General features: G+C 39.0%; 1 protein-coding gene across 2 annotated transcripts; it reads right to left on the reverse strand.

The window, feature by feature from the left end:
* Positions 1–222: 222 nt before the first annotated feature.
* Positions 223–7,636, reverse strand: gtf3c4 (general transcription factor IIIC, polypeptide 4). Of its 2 annotated transcripts, XM_032570232.1 has the most exons (5): positions 7,301–7,636; positions 4,454–6,169; positions 3,038–3,168; positions 2,527–2,615; positions 223–397 (listed from the first exon to the last, which is right to left on the reverse strand). In XM_032570232.1, exons 1-5 carry the CDS (start codon positions 7,613–7,615, stop codon positions 333–335), a joined length of 2,316 nt encoding a protein of 771 aa, XP_032426123.1. In that variant the 5' UTR covers positions 7,616–7,636; the 3' UTR covers positions 223–332. The 2 variants fall into 2 exon arrangements, with proteins under 2 accessions (XP_032426123.1, XP_032426121.1); XM_032570230.1 differs by lacking the exon at positions 223–397 and having other exon boundaries at positions 437–2,615; positions 7,301–7,615.
* Between the last annotated feature and the right edge of the window lie 12,498 nt (positions 7,637–20,134).

Consider the following 20,134-nt stretch of genomic DNA (forward strand, 5'->3'; position numbering starts at 1 on the left):
ACACGAGGAAAATGAGCGAGCTTATTTATGGCGCCCCTGAAGTCCAACTGATATAATAAAGACTTCCACATATAACTGCATTTTAAACTTTCCTACTGCAAACACGGCGCCTGCATGGGGGAATTAATTTGAAGGAGGAAAATAATAAAGAGAGCTGCAAAGTTGGAGGTAAAACATTCATTTAAAGCAGCAGAATCTCAAGGAAATAACCAAACCAACAACTAATAAAGGGTCTTTTTTTATTATATCAACTAATAAAATAAATTATATGTATCAAAAATAAAGACTTTAAAGCAGTAATTTTGAGTAAACTTGAGGTGTGAAGGTTCGTTTCAGATCATGGGTGAGTCGCAGAGCAGGCAGGGCGCCTTCAGGAGTTTCTTTATCCACTCCGGATCTGAAGCAAAAACACAAGAAATTATTACAGGAAACCGTAAAACAGGAAGTTTGTCCACCAAACGGAGAAATAAAACTGTTAACTGAAGTCACAGATAAATATTTCACACATTTTAAACATAAAATCTGACAACTTTAGAAGTTTAAAGCATAAAATGATTGGAACCTGATATGAAATGCACATTTAAAAAAAACACAGGAAAGCTCAAAATTATTATTTATATTATTTATTAAACCAATGGTGTTCAAACTCCAATTTCTAATTGATTTTTGGTTATTTATCAATTAAAATTGCAAACGCAGTTTAAATTTGTTATTTCTACCCATTTGACAAACACATAACAATGCCCTAAAGTTTGGCTGGTTGATGTTTTACATGTAACATGAACAGGATGTGGCTCATTCTTACTTTATTCGGCCAAAAACTTGGTTGATAAAAGATAAAATCATTCTCCATTTCAAGTGGATTTTAAATCACAAGTCTGATATTCTTATTTCTAATAACTGCACTGTTTCCTTGTACAATATATTATTTGATGCTGCTGTTAAACTTAAATTTCCTCTTTGCGGCACGATAAAAGATGTTTTTTAATTTGCCTCCTGTCAGTGAAAATTGCAGTGAAGCCGTTTGTTCAGGGATGGAGGTAAAAATAATTAAAAATAGATTACTGGAAGAGCAAACGTGTAGTTTAAGATGCTGAATTAAGATCAGAGTTCTTTAATTTATTCCCAAAAACAAAACAAGTATTTTGAAAATAAAAATATTGGCTTTCTGCAAATGAAGATCTGAAGAGGAAACTTAAAGTTATCAACATCTTGCAATTTTTTCCATCAAAAATATTTAGTTACCTAAATATTTCAATTCAAAAATACTTTATTGTTCCCAAATGGAAATGAAATGCTGTAGCTCAATTTAATTCAGAATTTTTCAAAGAGTTATTGAAGATAGTGATAGAAGGATCTCCTGTAACTGTCTGTGCTACAGCGCATTAGAAGAGCCCTCTGACTGAAGACAGTTTTCAGATTTTCAAACTAAAACTTCCATATCGAACAAAGAGAACCCGAGTAGAAACAAAAAGTTTTCAAATAATTATTTTATTTAGCTAACGTACCTAGCTAATATGCTAACTGACGCGCTATAAGCTAGCAGCCAATCCAAGAACGGCGTTTATTTCCTCGATGCTGATTGGCTGAAACCCCGAGTGCGAAGACAAGTAAAACTGTAGGTGTTAGCTTCTTTGGTAGCGCCAAGATGGCTTCCACTGCACATATTAAGATACATTTAGTGTTTATAATGTTAAAATAAGAAGTAATAAGTGTTTTATTGCAGTGCCTGCATAAATTATTGCTAAAAAACAATTTGAAATATTTTTCTTTAGGACATGAGTCACATAAAGACTAAAATGCAACAGTAACTGCATTTAATCATATTTTTTATATTTATTTATACATTTTTATTGATCAAATAGTGAAGAAAATAGTAAAACTAACACTATATGGACAGTTTGGGGGGATTTTAAATATTATTTGGAATTTATCATGACAACAATCAATCAAAATCTCATCATATTCATACATTTTACTGTATATTTGGGATTTATACTGTTAAAATACGAAGTAGTAAGTGTTCTAATGCGTCTTATCTGTATTTCATCATATTAATTATTGTTAAAAAATTAATAATATTTTGGAATATGCTTCTTTAGGACACAATAATCATATTTTCTTATTTATTGATACTCGAATTGATCAAACAGTGGAGCAAAATAGTAAAAGTAACAATATGGACAGTTTTGGGGAGTTTTAAACATTATTAACTGGAAGTAATCTTGACAACAATTAATCAGAATCTTCTAAAGATAAGAAATTTATCACAAAAGATGATAAACGACACAATAAATGTTTAAAAAATGTGGCGGAGGAACTAAATTAAAGAAAAAAGGGACGCAGAAACGGAGCAAATGAGGCTGATTTCTAAAGCGGTCGCTGGTTATTAGGTATTAACTCCTCAAGCGGGTGGAAACCCGACATGCCAGGCGTGGATCTGAGCGCCGGCGCGGGGCGAAGGCTGTCGCTGAGGGTGACAAGCCTGCGAAACGGAGGAGGAGGAGGATGGAAAGTGGCGCTTACCCTCAGGCTCTGGCAGTCTGGCAATGCAATCCTGCAGGAGGCAGCGTCTGAACGTCAGCGTCTGGCAGGCCTGGTATGACAACACGCACCTGGAGGAGAGCGCCACAAATACATGAGGAAGGGACAGCGACACACACACACACACACACACACACACACACACACACACAGAGAGAGAGAAAGAAAACAAAAAAGAAAGTTTGGCGGATGTGCGAGTGACGGGTGATGGGATGGCGTGCCCAGCAGAGGCGCCATGTGCTAGCAGGAGGAACGGCTGACGGATGATATTTATGAGGAGATGAGAGCGACGCTTGAGTAAATATCAAAAGGTGGGCAGCTTGATTACAGCTCTCCGAGGATAAATAAACTGTCAGAGGAAGAATTTGGCATTAAGATTCGGTTTGTGTCCTAACTGTCAGGCTCCCGGAGGAGCAGCAGCAGCAGCGCCCACGCGTCCCTCTGAAGGAAGGGGAAATGAAACCGTTATTTTTTTAAAGACCGTCGTTCGGACCTGAGCCACACGTGTCCGTTTTCGCAGGCGGCTTGTTTCCAGTCGGTGAAGGGCAGCGGGGCTTGACAGAGGCTGCAGCGCTCCGGGAACGTCTGCTTGTTGAGCTTCTTCCGGATGTGGCCGATCAGAACCTGGAGGAGCCAAAAACCCGGCAGAGTTTATCAGAACCGCAGCTCAGGTTCACGAGTTCCTGAAGCTTTGATAACACTGACACAAAACAAAAACATAATAAAGATAAATTCATATATTTCAGACATTTCACCAACAAAACATAATAATAGTAAAACTCCCACGATTATTATTTTTAAATGGAACAGAAAAGATATTTTGTTTTTTATTTTTTGCTAACAAAATTCTAATTAGTGTGTGTTAATGTTCTAGGACAATAAAGTTATAATATTATGAGAATAAAGTTGAGTTTTTTTAACTCAAAATAATACAAGAATGAATTCATAATTGTACAAGAAGTCGTAACATTACCAGAATAAAGTCATAATACTGAGAATAAAGTTGTACAATAATAAACTCAAAAATATCATATGAGAAATAAAAAATGACCAGAATAAAGTTGTAATACGAGAATAAATTTGTAGCAACAATAAAGTTGAAATTAGTTCATTGTCATCCAATAATAATAAAGATTAATAAAGTTTCTATCTATGCGATAATAAGCTGATTATAGTGATGATTGAAAAATTGATTTTAAGATAAAAATTTATTCATATTTTCTGCCTAAAAATTATATTGGATTAATTTTATTCCCCTGGTGTTTTCTGAGGTCGTTGTAGCGCCCCCTGCTGGCTCCCCACTTTGAAAAGCACTGAACCAGAAAGCCAATGAAGAATTTAAAGGGGCAGTGTCACATATTTTCCAGGCACATTTTATTGCACAATCAAGTAACTGCGTTACCTACAGTCGTAATAAAATGGGTATTTTTATCACATTTCATTTATAAATTAAAATAAATTTGACTTTGTAATTTAATGCTTTTAAATTGGATCTCTGTCTCTTTAAGAAACTCCTGCTCCTTCTGAAGCTCCGTCTTCAGGAAGTCATCCCAACATGGCTCCTCTATTAACCCTTTAACAACAATTTTACCAGTGTTGCTCAGCGTTCCACCAGGTGTTTGCTAATTGCTTCTGGCTAGTCTAAAGGAGCTGAGTGGGGGAGGAGCTACGCCTTGAAGGCGGGGCCAGGCCCACCCAGACGTTTTGCACTACTAAATGGTTGCCATGGAGATTAAAGGATTTTTTTTTCAATCAAGGAAACACTCTAGTTCCATTTTTGACGACAGAATAACATTATTAAAAAATTATTTAAAGTTCACATTTACGTAACAAAACCCTTTTAGCGACTTGTTAGTCACTGAAAATATTCTTATCGGTACAAAAATGAGCATTAAAAACAAGTGCGTACCTCTGAATCTTTGTCGTTGGGATCCCTGGACAGGTAGTCCATCAGGCCGCAGGTGGGGATGCAGATGTTCTGAGGCACCCAGGTGTTGAGATACACGACGCCCAAAACCTTCTTCATGTGATCCCTCATCAGATGCGTCTCAGCCGCTTCCATCAGAGTCTGAATCTCGGCCCTTCGGGCCTCTGCTTCCCCTTCAACTCCACCAGCCTCGCCTTCCACCCTCTCAACAGCCTCTTCCTCGTCTTCTTCCTCATCTTGTACCAACACTTTGACCGCCGTCCGCCTGGGTTTCCATTTGTTCTCTGTGCGCGGCACCTGCAGGGTCAGGTGAAGAACGCGCGCCAAAAAGAGCTTGATGCGCCACAAGTACGGCGAGTCCACTTCCTGGAGTTTGCGGTCGAGCTCCTCCTGGAGCGACGCAGGGACGCGTTTGGTTTTCAGGACCTGCCACTTCACCAGGTCGAGCAAGTCCGCCGTTTTGAACAGGTTCTGCTCGGGGGACTTGAGCAGGAGCGATGCAGCCGCTTCAGGAGTTTTCAGCGTCAGGAAGTGGATCTGGAAGTTCTTGTGGATAGGGTGGAAGCTACCGACGATCCCCGGGGTGCTGACCAGAGCAAGGTATGTGCCGTTGTGGCTAACGGCAATCCCGTGTATCCACCGTCCCGTAAGGGTTTCTGGCTGAACCAAGTCCTCTACTTTGAAGATAACGGAGCTCTCCGTGAACGTCGGCGTCAGTTTTTTGATCCAACCGTCCATGGAGCAGGAGTAGACCGCGACTTCATGCTGACTGACCACCAAGGAGACGACAGGCAGCGAGTTGAGTCCCGTTATGTGGGAATTGTGAATGTTGAGTCCGTCTGGTGAAACCATCAGCAAACACCAGAAGATGTAGCAACCCCTTGAGGCGACGATGAGGCTGCAGCTGGTTTTATGGATCGGGTGGATCACCGGGAAGCACCGGATGTTTTCCACTGCGATCTCGTCGCACTCCTTCCACAGGATGACGGGGAGCCGGAGCGTGCAGTAGCCCTTCACTTTCGACAGGCTGACCGGCATGATCTTGACGGGTCCAACCTCGCTGCCGACGATTAGCCCTCCCATCCGCTGATTGCTGTTCTCGTACTCCCACCACGCCAAGTCGCTGGGTCTGCTCACGCCGGACTCGATGAGGTCGTAGAAGACAACGTCGTCGCCGTCCGCGAACGGCAGCACAAACTTCCACAAAACGAGGTCGCCGTTTTCCATCAGGACGGCGAGCAGAACCATCTCTTCATCCACGCAGCTGTTGTCCGCCTGGACCTTTTTGATGGTGTAAACACTCGACCACTCCATCTTTAAAGGGGTCTGCATGCGGAACCGCCGCTGCAGCTCGGCGAGGTCCAACAGGTCCGCCTGCGGGGGGTTGCTATCCTTCTTGGCGTAGCCTCGCTCCTTTAGCCGCTCGCCGTAATTCTCGCTAAGATCGGCCAGCAGTTTCCACTCCAGGTGGCCGCGGCTGCTGTGAACGGTGAGTCGGTTATCGAGCGTTAGGCAGGCGAGGAGGCAGCGGCCGCAGGAGTCGCAGCCCAACGGAGACCAGCTGGCGAACTTCATCCCACTGTGAACCCCGACTGATGGGTTGATCACCGTGTCCGCCAGAAAGACCTGCCGCACAGTCGGGTCCGGATCCAACGAGAACTTCTTTACAGCACGCGACAGCTCATCTGGCGGTCCGACCTTACGATCAAAAAACCAAACGACCACGGTTAAATACTGTTAGATGTAACAGGAAGTTAATGTCCAAATTTTCTTTATCAGAAAATTTTACTTTTACTCTTAAACAGTTTGGAAAGTTACACTGTAAAAAATGAACATTAATAATTTGGTTTATTTAGTTGTTGCAGAGAAAAATGTGGGTGTTTATTTTTTAAAGTCATATTTTCACCATGTTATACCTACATTTATAAAGACGAGAGTTCCAGGCACAACATTTAGTCAAAGTTAGCATTTAGCTTTCAAATTAAATATTTAGTCAGGAAGCTAAATATTTAGTTTTCAAATTAAATATGTTGCTGACTAAATATTTATTTACTGAACTATGCAATTCATTTTCAAGCTAAATATTTGCTTTCCAAGCTAAATATATAATTTAATAACTAAATATTTAGCATGTTAGCACAGAATACTACTATTTAGTTAGTATTTAGTTCTAAGTAAATACTAACTAATATGGTTTTTAGTTAGTATACAGCATTTAGTTAGTATTTGTTTTACTAACTAATTATTTAGCTTTTTGCTGCATATTTAGTTTGAAATATTAAGTTTATGCTAGCAAATATTAAACTTTTGAAAATGAGAGATTTCTTCTGCTGATTTTTAGAATATTTCTGGAACTAATATCAACATTTCTGGGCTTTTTTTTAAAAGTAAATTTTAAACTTTTCAAACTCAGAAATTTTCTACTTTTTTCAAGAAAATTAACTTCTGAGCTTAATCTAAATATTTCAGAGTTATTTTGTAGCAAATCTTTCACTTTTTGAACTCAGTAATGTCTTTGATTGTTTTTATCTAGAAAATTTCTGAGATTAATCTAAAATGTTTTGTTTTGGACGGAAATTGACTCTTTTTTGTTGTTGTTTACAATAAACAGAAACTAACTGTATCAGTGCGAAATGTGACAGAATATGTTGAAATTAAATCAAGCAGCCAGAATCACAAAGGACGTATGAAAATATATGAATATGTTGTTTTTTTTACGTCCTAAAACAACATCTTGCTGCAGAAACTTTATTTTTGCTGTTTTGTTTTGGTCATTTCTCTCATCGAACTGCAGCTTCTGGTTTAAACAGCTGAATATTTTTTATTCACCCGCAGCTTGTGGGTCTGGGTCGGGACAGGGATGGAGGTTCGGTTGAGGCTCAGGTCCTGCCTGCTGCTGTGGATGTCGTAGAGCAGCTCCAGCACGGACAGGGAGCTGGAGGTGCACACGGACAGCCGGTGATCCGGAGACCAGCGGAGCGGCTGCGGCCCGCTCACCGGGGACAGCAGCGGCACCACCGGGTCGCGTCGAACCGGCACGTCCCGCAGCGTGGGCGGCGCATCATCCCCGTCTAAAGGCTCCGTCTTTATCGCAACGTTTCCAGACTCCGGGGTAGCACAGTCAGGCGGACTGGCGGCCGCCATCTTTACCAGGAAGCGGAAGTGACGTCGTCATAAACGGGCGGGTAAGCGGAAACTACTAGTAAAATATTTATAAACACTTTTTTTTTTTTCTCCAAATAAGTATTTTGTATGGAACAACAGAGATTTATGTAGCAAAAGCATATTTTGGTATATTTTGATAAGTGATTTAAAAATGTCTCCTTGCTGGTGGAGCAGCAGTTTAATGAGGATTGTAAGGATTTTAGCTACATTTAGCTTCTCAATCAGCCAAGCAATACTCTATTATTCAGCGGTTCAGTTCAATTCAATGTTTTATTTATTTAAATTATCTAGTAATTTAAATAAACTAAACTATTGCTTTATTTATAAAGTAATAAGTAATGAAAATAAACACAATACCCCGATAGACAATCGAAACAACATTATAGTAATTTACATACTTGAAAAGGAATGGGAAGAAGTACAAACTTATTTAGATCTACCCCTTCTCTGAGTCTTTATAATAATTTATTCATCTGCTTCTTTATTTTAAATTATACGACAATAAATTTAATAAGACTTAATAATTTTTGCTTCCTTAGTTTTTGTATGTAAATAACAGCAAATCCAATGAAAATTTACATTTTGATGTAACATTAGTTAGTATGTATGACCTCTATTATACAAATGTTCATCCTTTGACCTGTGTGCATCAATATACAAAATAATGGAGGAAAAGAAAGCAATATGTTGAGGCCACATTTCTATTAAACTTATTGGATGCACACATTAAAGGTTAACAGATGTAGCGCGACTTTTATGGTCAACAATGTGTGTGTTTGCAGGAGAGCAGCTTTAATTGTTAATAATATAAATAGGAATAAAACTTTCCAATAATGTCGAAAAAACACAATTTCCAATTGCAATGTATCCATTGAATAAGAAATGCAATTAAAATCACGCATGAATAAGTTTGTTCATGTGATGAGACATTAAAAACATCTTCAGTCTACTTCCTGTCATCTTCTTCTTTGTGGTTTGAGCCAATAGTAACATCCGATTGTTGATCACATGACTTTGACTCTTAAACTCAGAAATTTCCATTTCTTTCAAGAAAATAAATTCTTGAAAAAAATGCATTTTTCAAGAAAAGAACTTGAATTTTTTTCCCCAAATTTTTCAAAAAAGCAACTTTTTAAAAAAAAGCAACTTTTCAAATGCAGAAGTTTCCTCGTTTGTTTCTAGACAATTTCTGAGATGAATCTAAAGAAATTGAGATATTTCTAGCAAATTGTCTACTTTCGAAACTTCCTTGTTTTTAATCTAGAAAATTTATCAGATTAATCTGATAACTGCGAGAAAAAAGAAATTCCATTGCAGTTTTGCGAAATACGTTAATTTGGATACGGCCAAGAAACCACGTCATGCTAGTGCAAAAAAATTTGATTGAAAAAATTTTATTTTTTGTCTATTAAGCAAATTTATTTTCAAAATGTCAAATTGTTCAATTATATAATCGATGGAAACGCAGCTAATGAGAGCTGATTTCAGTACTTTGGCTGTAAGCTAGGCATTCTCGTCCAACATCAGCGTCTGACCTCATAAATGCGCTTCTGTAAGAATGGTAAAAACGTTAAGCGAAAGCCTTTCCAGTCGAGTTAAATGTGCTAAATGCACATTTCCAACAGCCTTGGTGACATATTCTCTATGTTTTTATTTTATTTTAATCCTATTCATGTCATTCAGGTGTTTTCTTGAAGCTCTCACGAAGACTCTGCGTTAAGATGAGAATATCTTTTACTGTAATTAGATTAGAACAGATGAAACTTTAATGATCTCCATTGGGAAATTATGTCATCAGCGTGTCACATCCATTCAGCGTTAGCGGAGACGAACGCCGGAGCGGCGCTGTCACTCTGACAGCCGCGACATCAGTCATTTCATTTGTCCGAGCGCAGCCCCTTCTCGTCAGGAGAGATCATTAAATGTCATTAATTAGTAAGAAACTATCCGGTTCTCTGTTGCTGGCTGAGTCCATACGTCAGCTCGCTTTGTGGGACCGGTCAAAGGTCACGGCGCTGCAGAACCGGAGTATCTGACGCAGACGGTGATTTGTTTAAGCCCCCTGTTCGTTGTAAACTCTCAGCAAGACGACAGGCAGAGTTATTTGTCACAAAACAAATCGCTACAAATCTGCGAGACAAACACGGAATCGCACACCCACCATGTTTTAATCCCTCCATTTTCTGTCTTTTGTTTCGATAATCGGAGTAAATAAATGAACGGCGTGTTTCATTCTTAATGAAGCGTGTCGTGGATGAATATTTCACACACCTGCTGCTGTGAGTGTCTGCAGTGGGTTTTGACTTGGGACCCGGTCCCAGCCCGGGGAAAAGTATGAATGTCGGATTAAACATTCATCAAATGCTGTCACAAAAACTTTATCCTCTGCTGTCAGCCGCACATGAAGATGGAAGAAGCCGGGTTTGAACCTCAGGATTGTGTGCTGGAGGAATTATTTAGGCTGGACTCGTGTCTGAAGGTGCATAGGTTATGTAGGGTGGGTTTATGGATATGGATGGGATCGGCTCGGGTCAATCCTCTGCACCTCTGAAGTCCAGCTGCTGTCTTGTTATTGCCTGCAGGATCCTCCTCAGCCTTTCAACCCTCAGCAGACCGCATCCTGCAGCCTGCCAGCGCCGGGCGTCAGGGCAGCCGCTTGCATGGATCTGGTGAGGAAGCCTGCAGGGACGTTTTGATGCATGGCTCACCATGCATGTTTTAATCATTCAGCCTTCCCAGCAGGAGGCAGCTGCTGCTGCACCGCGTTACAGAGTACACACAATTACTGATATAATCATGGCGATGATAATGAAATGTATTTAGAGCGCGGTTCGCTCCGTTCCGGGAGACGCTAACAGGACGTGGAGGAGCATCGGAGTTCGGGTTTCCTCTGGAGACCGGCGGCACCCGGCGGGTCGCCGCGGCGGAAATTAGCTGTCGACTTAGCGCTCCTTCTGCGCCGCCGACTGCTAAGGCCTCACCTGACAGTTTCCCCTCAGTTGCTCTGCTCAGAATGAGGGAATCTGACACCTGAGTGCAGCTGGTCCCCTCCGCCGTCTTCACATCTAACAAAATTGGTGTCAAACGTAAAAGTTTTGTTTGTGCCGCCATCATTTTAAATAAATTAATAAATGTTTCCAGAGGTTATGAAAGGTCAACCGTCCCCAACCACCTTCTTCAAATCGGGCAAAACTGGTGTCAGTCAACTCAGCTACATTTGTGCTGCAAAATGTTTGGTTTGTGCTGCTTTTGCTTTGAAGGTATTAATAAAAGTTTAAAAGTCAAAAGGTTTCCAGACGTCACCACTAATATCTTCAAGGCCAAAGCAGCACAAACGAAAGCTTTTGCTGCACAGATGTAGTCGAGTCGTTTGACATCAAATTTGTTAGATTTTGTAAATGCTGGTTGACCTCTGATGACCTCTGACCTCCTTTTTTATTAACATCTTTAAAATGGTAGCGGCACAAATGAAAATGTTTGCCGAGCAAACGCATCACAAACGTTTGACGCCAATTTTATTTGATTTAAGTAACGGGAGGAGGCTGGTTGACCTTTTGACCTTTGAACTTTCATTAATACCTTCAAAGAAAAGCAGCACAAACAAAAATTGTTGCAGCACAAACGTCGTCGAGTTGATTGACACCAATTCTGTCTGATTTGAAGAAGGTGGAGCTGATCTCAATGTGAGGTTTTTGTCAGCTAGTGGATCTCTGTATGCTCCAGTTAAAGATTAATCGATTACTAAATTAGTTGATGAATATTTCAATAATCAATAAATTGCGATGAATTGTGATTAATCGTTTCAGCCCTAAACCTAACCTTGACTTTAAACAAGCATTTTTGTAAATTCTTCTTTGCTCAGTCAGATTGTTTTTCTAAATTTTCCACCAACATTTAAAGGAAATCTTTCCCACAGCATGATAGTTCCACCACCATGTGTCACTGCAGGGTGCTGGGTTCAGGTTACGTCCAATAGATCATAATTACTTCTCCTCTTCCTCTCTCTCCTTAACATGGTACATAAAGAGGGGTTCTGCCTTTTCCCCTTGATATGGCCTGAGTGGGGAAACGCGGCGCTGCTCCCCGCTGTAAAAGGTTACGGTGACAGAGAACAACATCAGAACAAGCATTCAGAGCAGGAACACCAGTTTACACAAAGTTTTAACAGAAAACCAGTGAGCACTACTGGAATAAAATAAAAAGTTCATCATCACAGCTTTTAAAAAGATCATATTCGCCACAAACTGGGTGTTTGTTTAAATTGTGCTACGGTTGAGCTGCATGGTTCACTGAATTGCAATCATAATCTATTTGACACTTATTGCTGAAATACATGACGCTTTTGTTTCTTTTCTGTTCTTATTTATTATTAAGTTTAAAAAAAACTTATGAAACTTTGGCAAAAACCGCAGGTGTGTCATTTGTTTCTCATTCAGTGGGTAGAAAATCCGTAAATGTAACTCAAGTAAGAGTAAAAATACTTCATAATAAAGTTACTCAAGTAAATTTTAGTGAGTACATCTAACCAGTTACTACCCAACTATTTTTGCTTGTACTATACAATATTTAAGGTATATTTGAGTGTTATTGCAGCTCTGCACAGGGTTTTCTTCTTCTATGGTCCCCAATCTGAAGGAAACATAATAACCGAACGACTCCAGAACAAAATCCAGTCCTTCTATGTATTCTGAGGGATAATGGCTGAATTATTCATCCTGTGTGATGATTAATTAAAAGAGGCCTGAGGTCCTGTGGCAGGTACAGGCTGCTCAGACATACACTGACATTCCCCTGTGATGTGCTGGATGTCTCTCCCTCCTTCCTCCTGCTTTCTGTTTCTTCAGGGAGGGTACCCACACATGTGTTACATGCCTTAACACCCCACATCTTAACCCGACTCATAAATACACAAGGTGGAAGACCAGAGCTTGGTTAGCATGTAAAAAGCACTCTCTGGGTCAAAAACCCATCTTGGAGTGGATTCTCATTGTCCCCAAGGTTGTTATAGTTACTAAATCTGACAAAGTCACGAAAACTGAAACTGGGAAAACATTTTTGGTAAATAAAACCAGTAATTAAAGGGGTAAAACCATAAAACAAACAAGAACATACTGATCGTTTTTGTGAAACGATCTACTAGCCTTTTAAACCGATGTGACATTTTATTTTATTTTATTTTCTCCATTACCAGCGGTTTTTGTTAACTGTAGGGAAATTACGGCACTCCGTAATCCTCCTGGCGGCGCTAACGCTAGTCCGCAAAATGGCGACAGCAACAGTTGGGAGAAAACACCAGCCAGTTGTTTGTTCAACAATATATTGAATAAATGTTTTGAAAATGGTATCTTCTATTGAGCATGTATACAAAATCACCAAAACATAAACCAGAGTATGAACAAACTGAAACTACTACTTAACATAATGAAAACTAAGCTTTAGTTTTATTTGACTAATAAAACTAGTGAACACTCTTAAAATTTTGACAAAAAGTCACAACAAAAAGAAACTAAACTATAAAAAAAACTCAAAACTATTATTAAATCTATTTGTGTATTTATTTTTTAAACAAATAAAGTTTGGGCGATAATTCTTGGTTTTGAAAGATTTAACTTTTTGTAAATCTGTTTGTGTTTTTTTTTTCACCAATATTCCAGGGCGGCCATCTTGTTTCAGAAACATGTTTAAAACTTCTCCTTATCTGGACTTTGAATTCAGGCCAACGTTATGACAGATTTCTAGGGTCAGGCTATAATTTTCCTTTCTTTAAATTATGAGAATAAAGTCATAATATTTCAAGAATACAGTTGAATAGAATAACGTAATTTTATGAAAACTCCTACATGAAAAATAACTAGAAATTAAAAGAAGATTTTAACAAATTTTGGTTCTTTTCACAGTGCAGTGTGAAAGCGAACCACACCAGCTGAAAATATAACAAATACTGCAATTTTGGTCTCCAATCAAACCGAGTCTACCCTCAATAACAACCTGAAGATAATTTAGTGATTTGAGCTGAATTTCCTGATAATTATTTAATCAGTTTGGGCTTTTGTCCCAGTTTCCTGTCGTCTTTATTATAAAAACAAAGTGTTGCTGCTACATACTGAATAGTGTCTGTCATTTAAGACTTTAATAACATTACATTTTAATTTCAAATAGAAAAACAAACTTATTAAAAGCAGATCTTTTCCCATTGGAAACGGACCTGTCCTATTCCCTCACCGCGTGTCTTGCTGGAACCAGCAGCTGGTTGCCCGCAGCACTCAGGTAGGCAGCGGCTGTTGCATCGTCTGACCCGGCGTTGGGCAGCTGGCGGCGGGACGACATGCCCTGTGGCAGTGCCAGGGGACGGCCAGAAGGGCTGGGGTCCAGGCCCGCTCTAACCGCTGCTCGGGCCCCGCTAATGGACCAGACCTGGGGTGCCCATCTGGCACCGAGGGGCTCTGGAGGTTGGCACTGGTAGCCACCAGGCAGCCTGCCGTTAGATATTGAACAGGACAAGGCCAGACCCGAACACTCACCCCGCGACCAGCGAGCATTATGGATGTGATCGCTGATGGGGAGGGAGACACAGCTGCTCCTCGCTCACTTCAGGCAAAAACAACAACGTTTGTGCTACTTATTGTCTCTTAAGGGAGACGTACGATACAAAAGTCCACGTTTTTTTTTTACTTCCGTTTGGATTTCCACTGCTTCTAAAAACAACCAAAGCGCTTTAAAAAAAAAACAATCAGCCAGTTTTTGGCAGTATGTTAAAGTTTTTTAGTGTCTAGAAAATTAGCCGTTTGAAAAAGTTTGAAAAATCAGCAAACAGTGCCCGTTACCTAGCAACCCCAGCGGAACTCTGCCCGTCACCTAGCAACCCGATCTGAACAAACTTCACAATAGCCAGAACTGACTAGATTTTGTTCAAAAAATGTAATCAACATGTTTCGTATCGCCCATAGACGTATCCTAACCTGTTCAAGGAACCTTAGTAGTCACATTTAAGAGTTAAATATTGAACTTCTAAATAAAATAAAACTTGTTTCAGAACTATTAACATTACAAACTTGATGTTATTCATTTGTTGGTCCATATCTGACTTATTCAGAGGTGGGTAGAGTACTAAAAACTGTACTCAAGTAAGAGTAGTGATACTTTAACATAGTTTTACTCTAGTAAAAGTAAAAAGTAGCCCTCCAAGAAGTAATTCAAGAGTAAAAAAGTATTTGAGTAACTGATCAAAACATCTTTAATTTAATATTTAAAATTACAAGATGGACCAAAATATAAAGTTATGTGAAATGTTGGTATTTTAAAAATCAAAATAATTTGTATAAATAAGGTCAAATATATATTTTTAAAGATAAAACTTATAAAACTTTAACAAAAACTGCAAGTGTGTTAGTTTTTGGTTAAAGCAAGCTTGTTCTTCTTTCAGTGAACTTACTCACATGGTGCCAGATGGGGTAGAGTACCCAGACATTTTCCTCAATTAAGAGTAGTACTAGAGTAAAAGTAAAATATACAGCACAGCGTAGTAAAAATAATTTTTTTACTCAAGTAAATGGAACTAGCTACCAACTCTGTAAAAACTGTGGAAAATAGATGCTAGCGAACATAATAATAAATAATTTATTCAATCAAATATCTTGATCTGAAGGACTTGGTTAACTTAAAAATGTTGTTAAAGAAGAACTTGTTCCATTGGCAGATTATTTCACTTTTAACAAGACATTTAATCCCATATTATAAGTGAAATAATCTGCTAATATAACTGAAACTTTTTCATCAATATTAAGTAATTATTTACTTAAACCAAACTCCCGTACCTCTCTGAAAAGTGTCTTATTTTAAGTGTACTACAATATTTCCCCTAGGAACTAGACCAAAAATAGTTGGTAAGATTTTGTGTTTTTGCAGTGTACAGTGTTTGATATTATATGGCAGTTGCCCAGGGCGCCATCTTTAAGGGGCGAACTAGAAAATAAAATATATCTTATCTATCAGATATCTCATACTAGTTTGTTTCTACTTGTATAAATGTAAAATTGCTGTTAAAAAACAACATATATATATATATATATTTATATTCCAAACTGACAAAGTTGGACTTAGCTTATTAATGGTGATTATTTGTGATTAATTAAATTTTTTAATTGATTGACAGTTTCTTTTTCTCCGTCAAAGTCTCAGTTTTCCTTCCAGGAAGTTGACGAAACTCTTGATCGCCTGCAACTTTAAGAGCGTCCTCCAGGCGAAGGTCAGGGAGAAATGCTTTTGCCAGGATATTTCCATCACAGAGGCTGTTTGTTGGAAACGAGGTGGGAACCCACCGGCCCATTCTGGCTCCGGACCGACCCGGAGGAAGCAGAAAGTTCAGGGCTGCAGGTCTTTTTAACAAATGTGTCCACGGACTGGATGTACTGAGATAATGCTTAGAGCAGCGCGCCGCTGACTGTACCACACAGGCTGATGCAAATGGAGCTAAAATTACCTCTTCAGGATGACACCGGCAATTTGTACTGCAGACCTAAAAACGAAACAGCCGGGGTAATTAGAGTCAGCGGAAAACTAGTGTTTGACGTTGCCCTGCCCTGGATTTCCAGATAATACTCCATTAAAAAGTGAGGCCAGACTTTTAAAACAGGTCACTCTCAACTAATCCTGCCTCCCATCTCCATTTTCATTTTCTTCCTCCGGTTTCTCCTCCTTCCACCACCCACATCTCTGGATCTGGAACAAAAGCCACCTCCACCCTCCCCAGCTCCTGCCTTTTCCATTTTATCGCTGACAGCTGCCGCCAAACTGAGCCGCGGAGCGAGAGAAATGATGTGTCAGTGGAAGGTCCTTTAGCCCGCCATGCTAATCTGTCACACGCCGTTTGTTGTTTACGGTTCCTTCCCGACCAACCGGCCAACCGGCGGCGCTGTAATGGCGACAGATGCTGACCCGCAGAAGTGTGAATCTTGCCGATTTCTCCCTGCTGTCAACCTGTAAATTACAGCTATCTGGAGTAATTAGACCCGATAAAACCCTTCCAAGCTCCCCCTCCTTCATGCACACACGTACACAGACTTGGCCTGTCACTGACCTGGGCGTGTGCCACTTGGAAACACAGCGATCCAGACCTGTTCAGAGCTTCTACTTTGGCGGGTTTTTACCTTTAGGATGCATTTTATGCAGCTGAAGCACCAAATCTTAACGAGTTTCTACTGAAAATATCTGAGTACACTGGAAATGAGACAGAACTAGCTTACAAGTAGCTTGTAATATTAATGGAAAAGAACTACTTATGGAGAAACTGTCTTGTAAGTCAAAGGTGTCAAAGTCATTTTCGTTTTGGGCCAAATCGAGATCATGAATGCTCTTAAAGGGCCGGTTGCACCAGAATGTATCGATAAAACTTGTTCAGACACTGTTAAAACATAAATAAATTCTTAAAGTTAGATAATATTGAACATCTTTTCAGTCCCTTCAGGATTTTGTGATTCGTTTTGGGATTTTTTTGCAATAAAAATCAAAGTGTTTGTGGTTCTAATTTGGAAATATTTGCGCTTATTTATGAACTATAATCTGACATCAGTTAAGGCTGAGGCAGCTGTTTAATACAGGTTAGAAAGTATTTAACAATTTTTGAGAAAAATGTACAATAAACTCCCAATTATTAGTTCAAAAAAATTGCAGGGATTTGTTGATTTTCACAACAATAATTTCTACAATAATTCTCAAGAAACAGGAGGGACTGATTGATATAATTTCCCAGTAAACAGATAAAAACTGCATTGATTTGATTGAAAACATAATATTTAAGCACACTTATTGTTTAGACTAGAAGCTAGAGGGCCACATAAAAAGCTGTGGTGGGCCAGATTTGGCCCACGGGCCTCGAATTTGACACGTTATAAGCAAAAAACTTTGCTGAAGGAGCTAGTACGTTTTAAGTCAATAAGCTGCTATATCTTGCTGGAAAGTTATTTGTAAGTTAGATTTTTCATATTTCAAGTGTACTAACTTATTTGCACTCGAAACTAGACAAATACTTAGTACATTTTTTTTTTATTTTTGCAAGTGAATAATATGAATATGTTAAATTTTACCTTTCGTTCTCAGCTGTTTTCCTTCAACTTCTCAAAATGCCTTCGTTAAGTAACATTTGTTTGACGGGTTGTGAATAAGACTGACATAACACCTGTCATAAACATGACATAACACTGTCATAAACATGACATAACACTGTCATAAACATGACATAACACCTGTCATAAACATGACATAACACCTGTCATAAACTTGACATAACACCTGTCATAAACATGACATGACACCTGTCATAAACATGACATGACACCTGTCATAAACATGACATGACACCTGTCATAAACATGACATAACACCTGTCATAAACTTGACATAACACCTGTCATAAACATGACATGACACTGTCATAAACATGACATAACACCTGTCATAAACATGACATAACACTGTCATAAACATGACATAACACCTGTCATAAACATGACATAACACTGTCATAAACATGACATGACACCTGTCATAAACATGACATGACACCTGTCATAAACATGACATGACACCTGTCATAAACATGACATAACACTGTCATAAACATGACATAACACTGTCATAAACATGACATAACACTGTCATAAACATGACATAACACCTGTCATAAACTTGACATAACACCTGTCATAAGCATGACATGACACCTGTCATAAACATGACATGACACCTGTCATAAACATGACATAACACTGTCATAAACATGACATAACACCTGTCATAAACTTGACATAACACCTGTCATAAACATGACATGACACTGTCATAAACATGACATAACACCTGTCATAAACATGACATAACACTGTCATAAACATGACATAACACCTGTCATAAACATGACATAACACTGTCATAAACATGACATGACACCTGTCATAAACATGACATGACACTGTCATAAACATGACATAACACCTGTCATAAACATGACATAACACTGTCATAAACATGACATAACACTGTCATAAACATGACATAACACCTGTCATAAACATGACATAACACTGTCATAAACATGACATAACACCTGTCATAAACATGACATAACACTGTCATAAACATGACATAACACCTGTCATAAACATGACATAACACCTGTCATAAACATGACATAACACTGTCATAAACATGACATGACACCTGTCATAAACATGACATGACACCTGTCATAAACTTGACATAACACCTGTCATAAACATGACATAACACTGTCATAAACATGACATAACACCTGCCATAAACATGACATAACACCTGTCATAAACATGACATAACACCTGTCATAAACTTGACATAACACCTGTCATAAACATGACATAACACCTGTCATAAACATGACATGACACCTGTCATAAACATGACATAACACCTGTCATAAACTTGACATAACACCTGTCATAAACATGACATAACACTGTCATAAACATGACATAACACCTGTCATAAACTTGACATAACACCTGTCATAAACATGACATAACACTGTCATAAACATGACATAACACCTGTCATAAACTTGACATAACACCTGTCATAAACATGACATAACACTGTCATAAACATGACATAACACCTGTCATAAACTTGACATGACACCTGTCATAAACATGACATAACACCTGTCATAAACATGACATGACACCTGTCATAAACATGACATAACACTGTCATAAACATGACATGACACCTGTCATAAACATGACATATTACCTGTCATAAACATGACATAACACCTGTCATAAACATGAGTAAGTCTTTATGAATATTTATGACTGTTGTCATAAAGCGTCATTCGGTAAATCGTGACACTTTTAATACAAAGTTGACATTATTCAAAATGTCTTTGTTATCACAACTTGACATTAACCAAGAGATCATGATCTGACATAAATTTGTTATAAAAGTATTACTGATTAAACTTTAAAAATTATGTAGGTAAGAGATAATATTAATGACACTTAATGACATCGTCATAACTGGTGCTACTTGTTCCACTTGATGTAAGATGAATGTTTAATGACAGTGTAATAAAGCTTAATGAAATCTTTATTGTTGGTCCTACTTGTTCCGTTTTATTTCAGGTAGGGAGAAATAATTACTGTTTTGTTAACATTTTTGACAGTGTAATAACACTTAATGACATTATTATGACTACTATTATGACATATCGGCCATCTTGTTTCTCATGCCTTCCCCCCGCCATCGCTTGACTTTGAGGACTGATGTTGGCAGCGGCCCTGAAACTCCAGAGGTGAATCTTGGACTAATCTTGCCGTTCGTCCTCTACTTATCCTCGCCGAGGTTTCTGCGGGGACAGCAGGCTTTTCCAGACATGTCAGCGTCGCCGCCACCTCTTCTTGCCCTCGCGTCCGTGTTCGGCTCAGGATCGCCACGGCGACCGCCGCTGCCGAGCATGCTCCTAAA

The sequence above is a fragment of the Xiphophorus hellerii genome, chromosome 8, assembly GCF_003331165.1.
Source record: "Xiphophorus hellerii strain 12219 chromosome 8, Xiphophorus_hellerii-4.1, whole genome shotgun sequence".
NCBI lineage: Eukaryota > Metazoa > Chordata > Actinopteri > Cyprinodontiformes > Poeciliidae > Xiphophorus > Xiphophorus hellerii.

Bases quoted from the DNA above. Each gene is read 5' to 3' on its own strand.
- gtf3c4 (XM_032570230.1), bottom strand. From the start codon at position 7,615: ATGGCGGCCGCCAGTCCGCCTGACTGTGCTACCCCGGAGTCTGGAAAC. The intron at 3,169-4,453 runs GTACGCACTTGT...TGGCTCCTCCAG, and splicing joins CCAACGACAAAGATTCAGAG to GTTCTGATCGGCCACATCCG. The intron at 2,616-3,037 runs GTCCGAACGACG...GCTCTCCTCCAG, and splicing joins AACGGACACGTGTGGCTCAG to GTGCGTGTTGTCATACCAGG.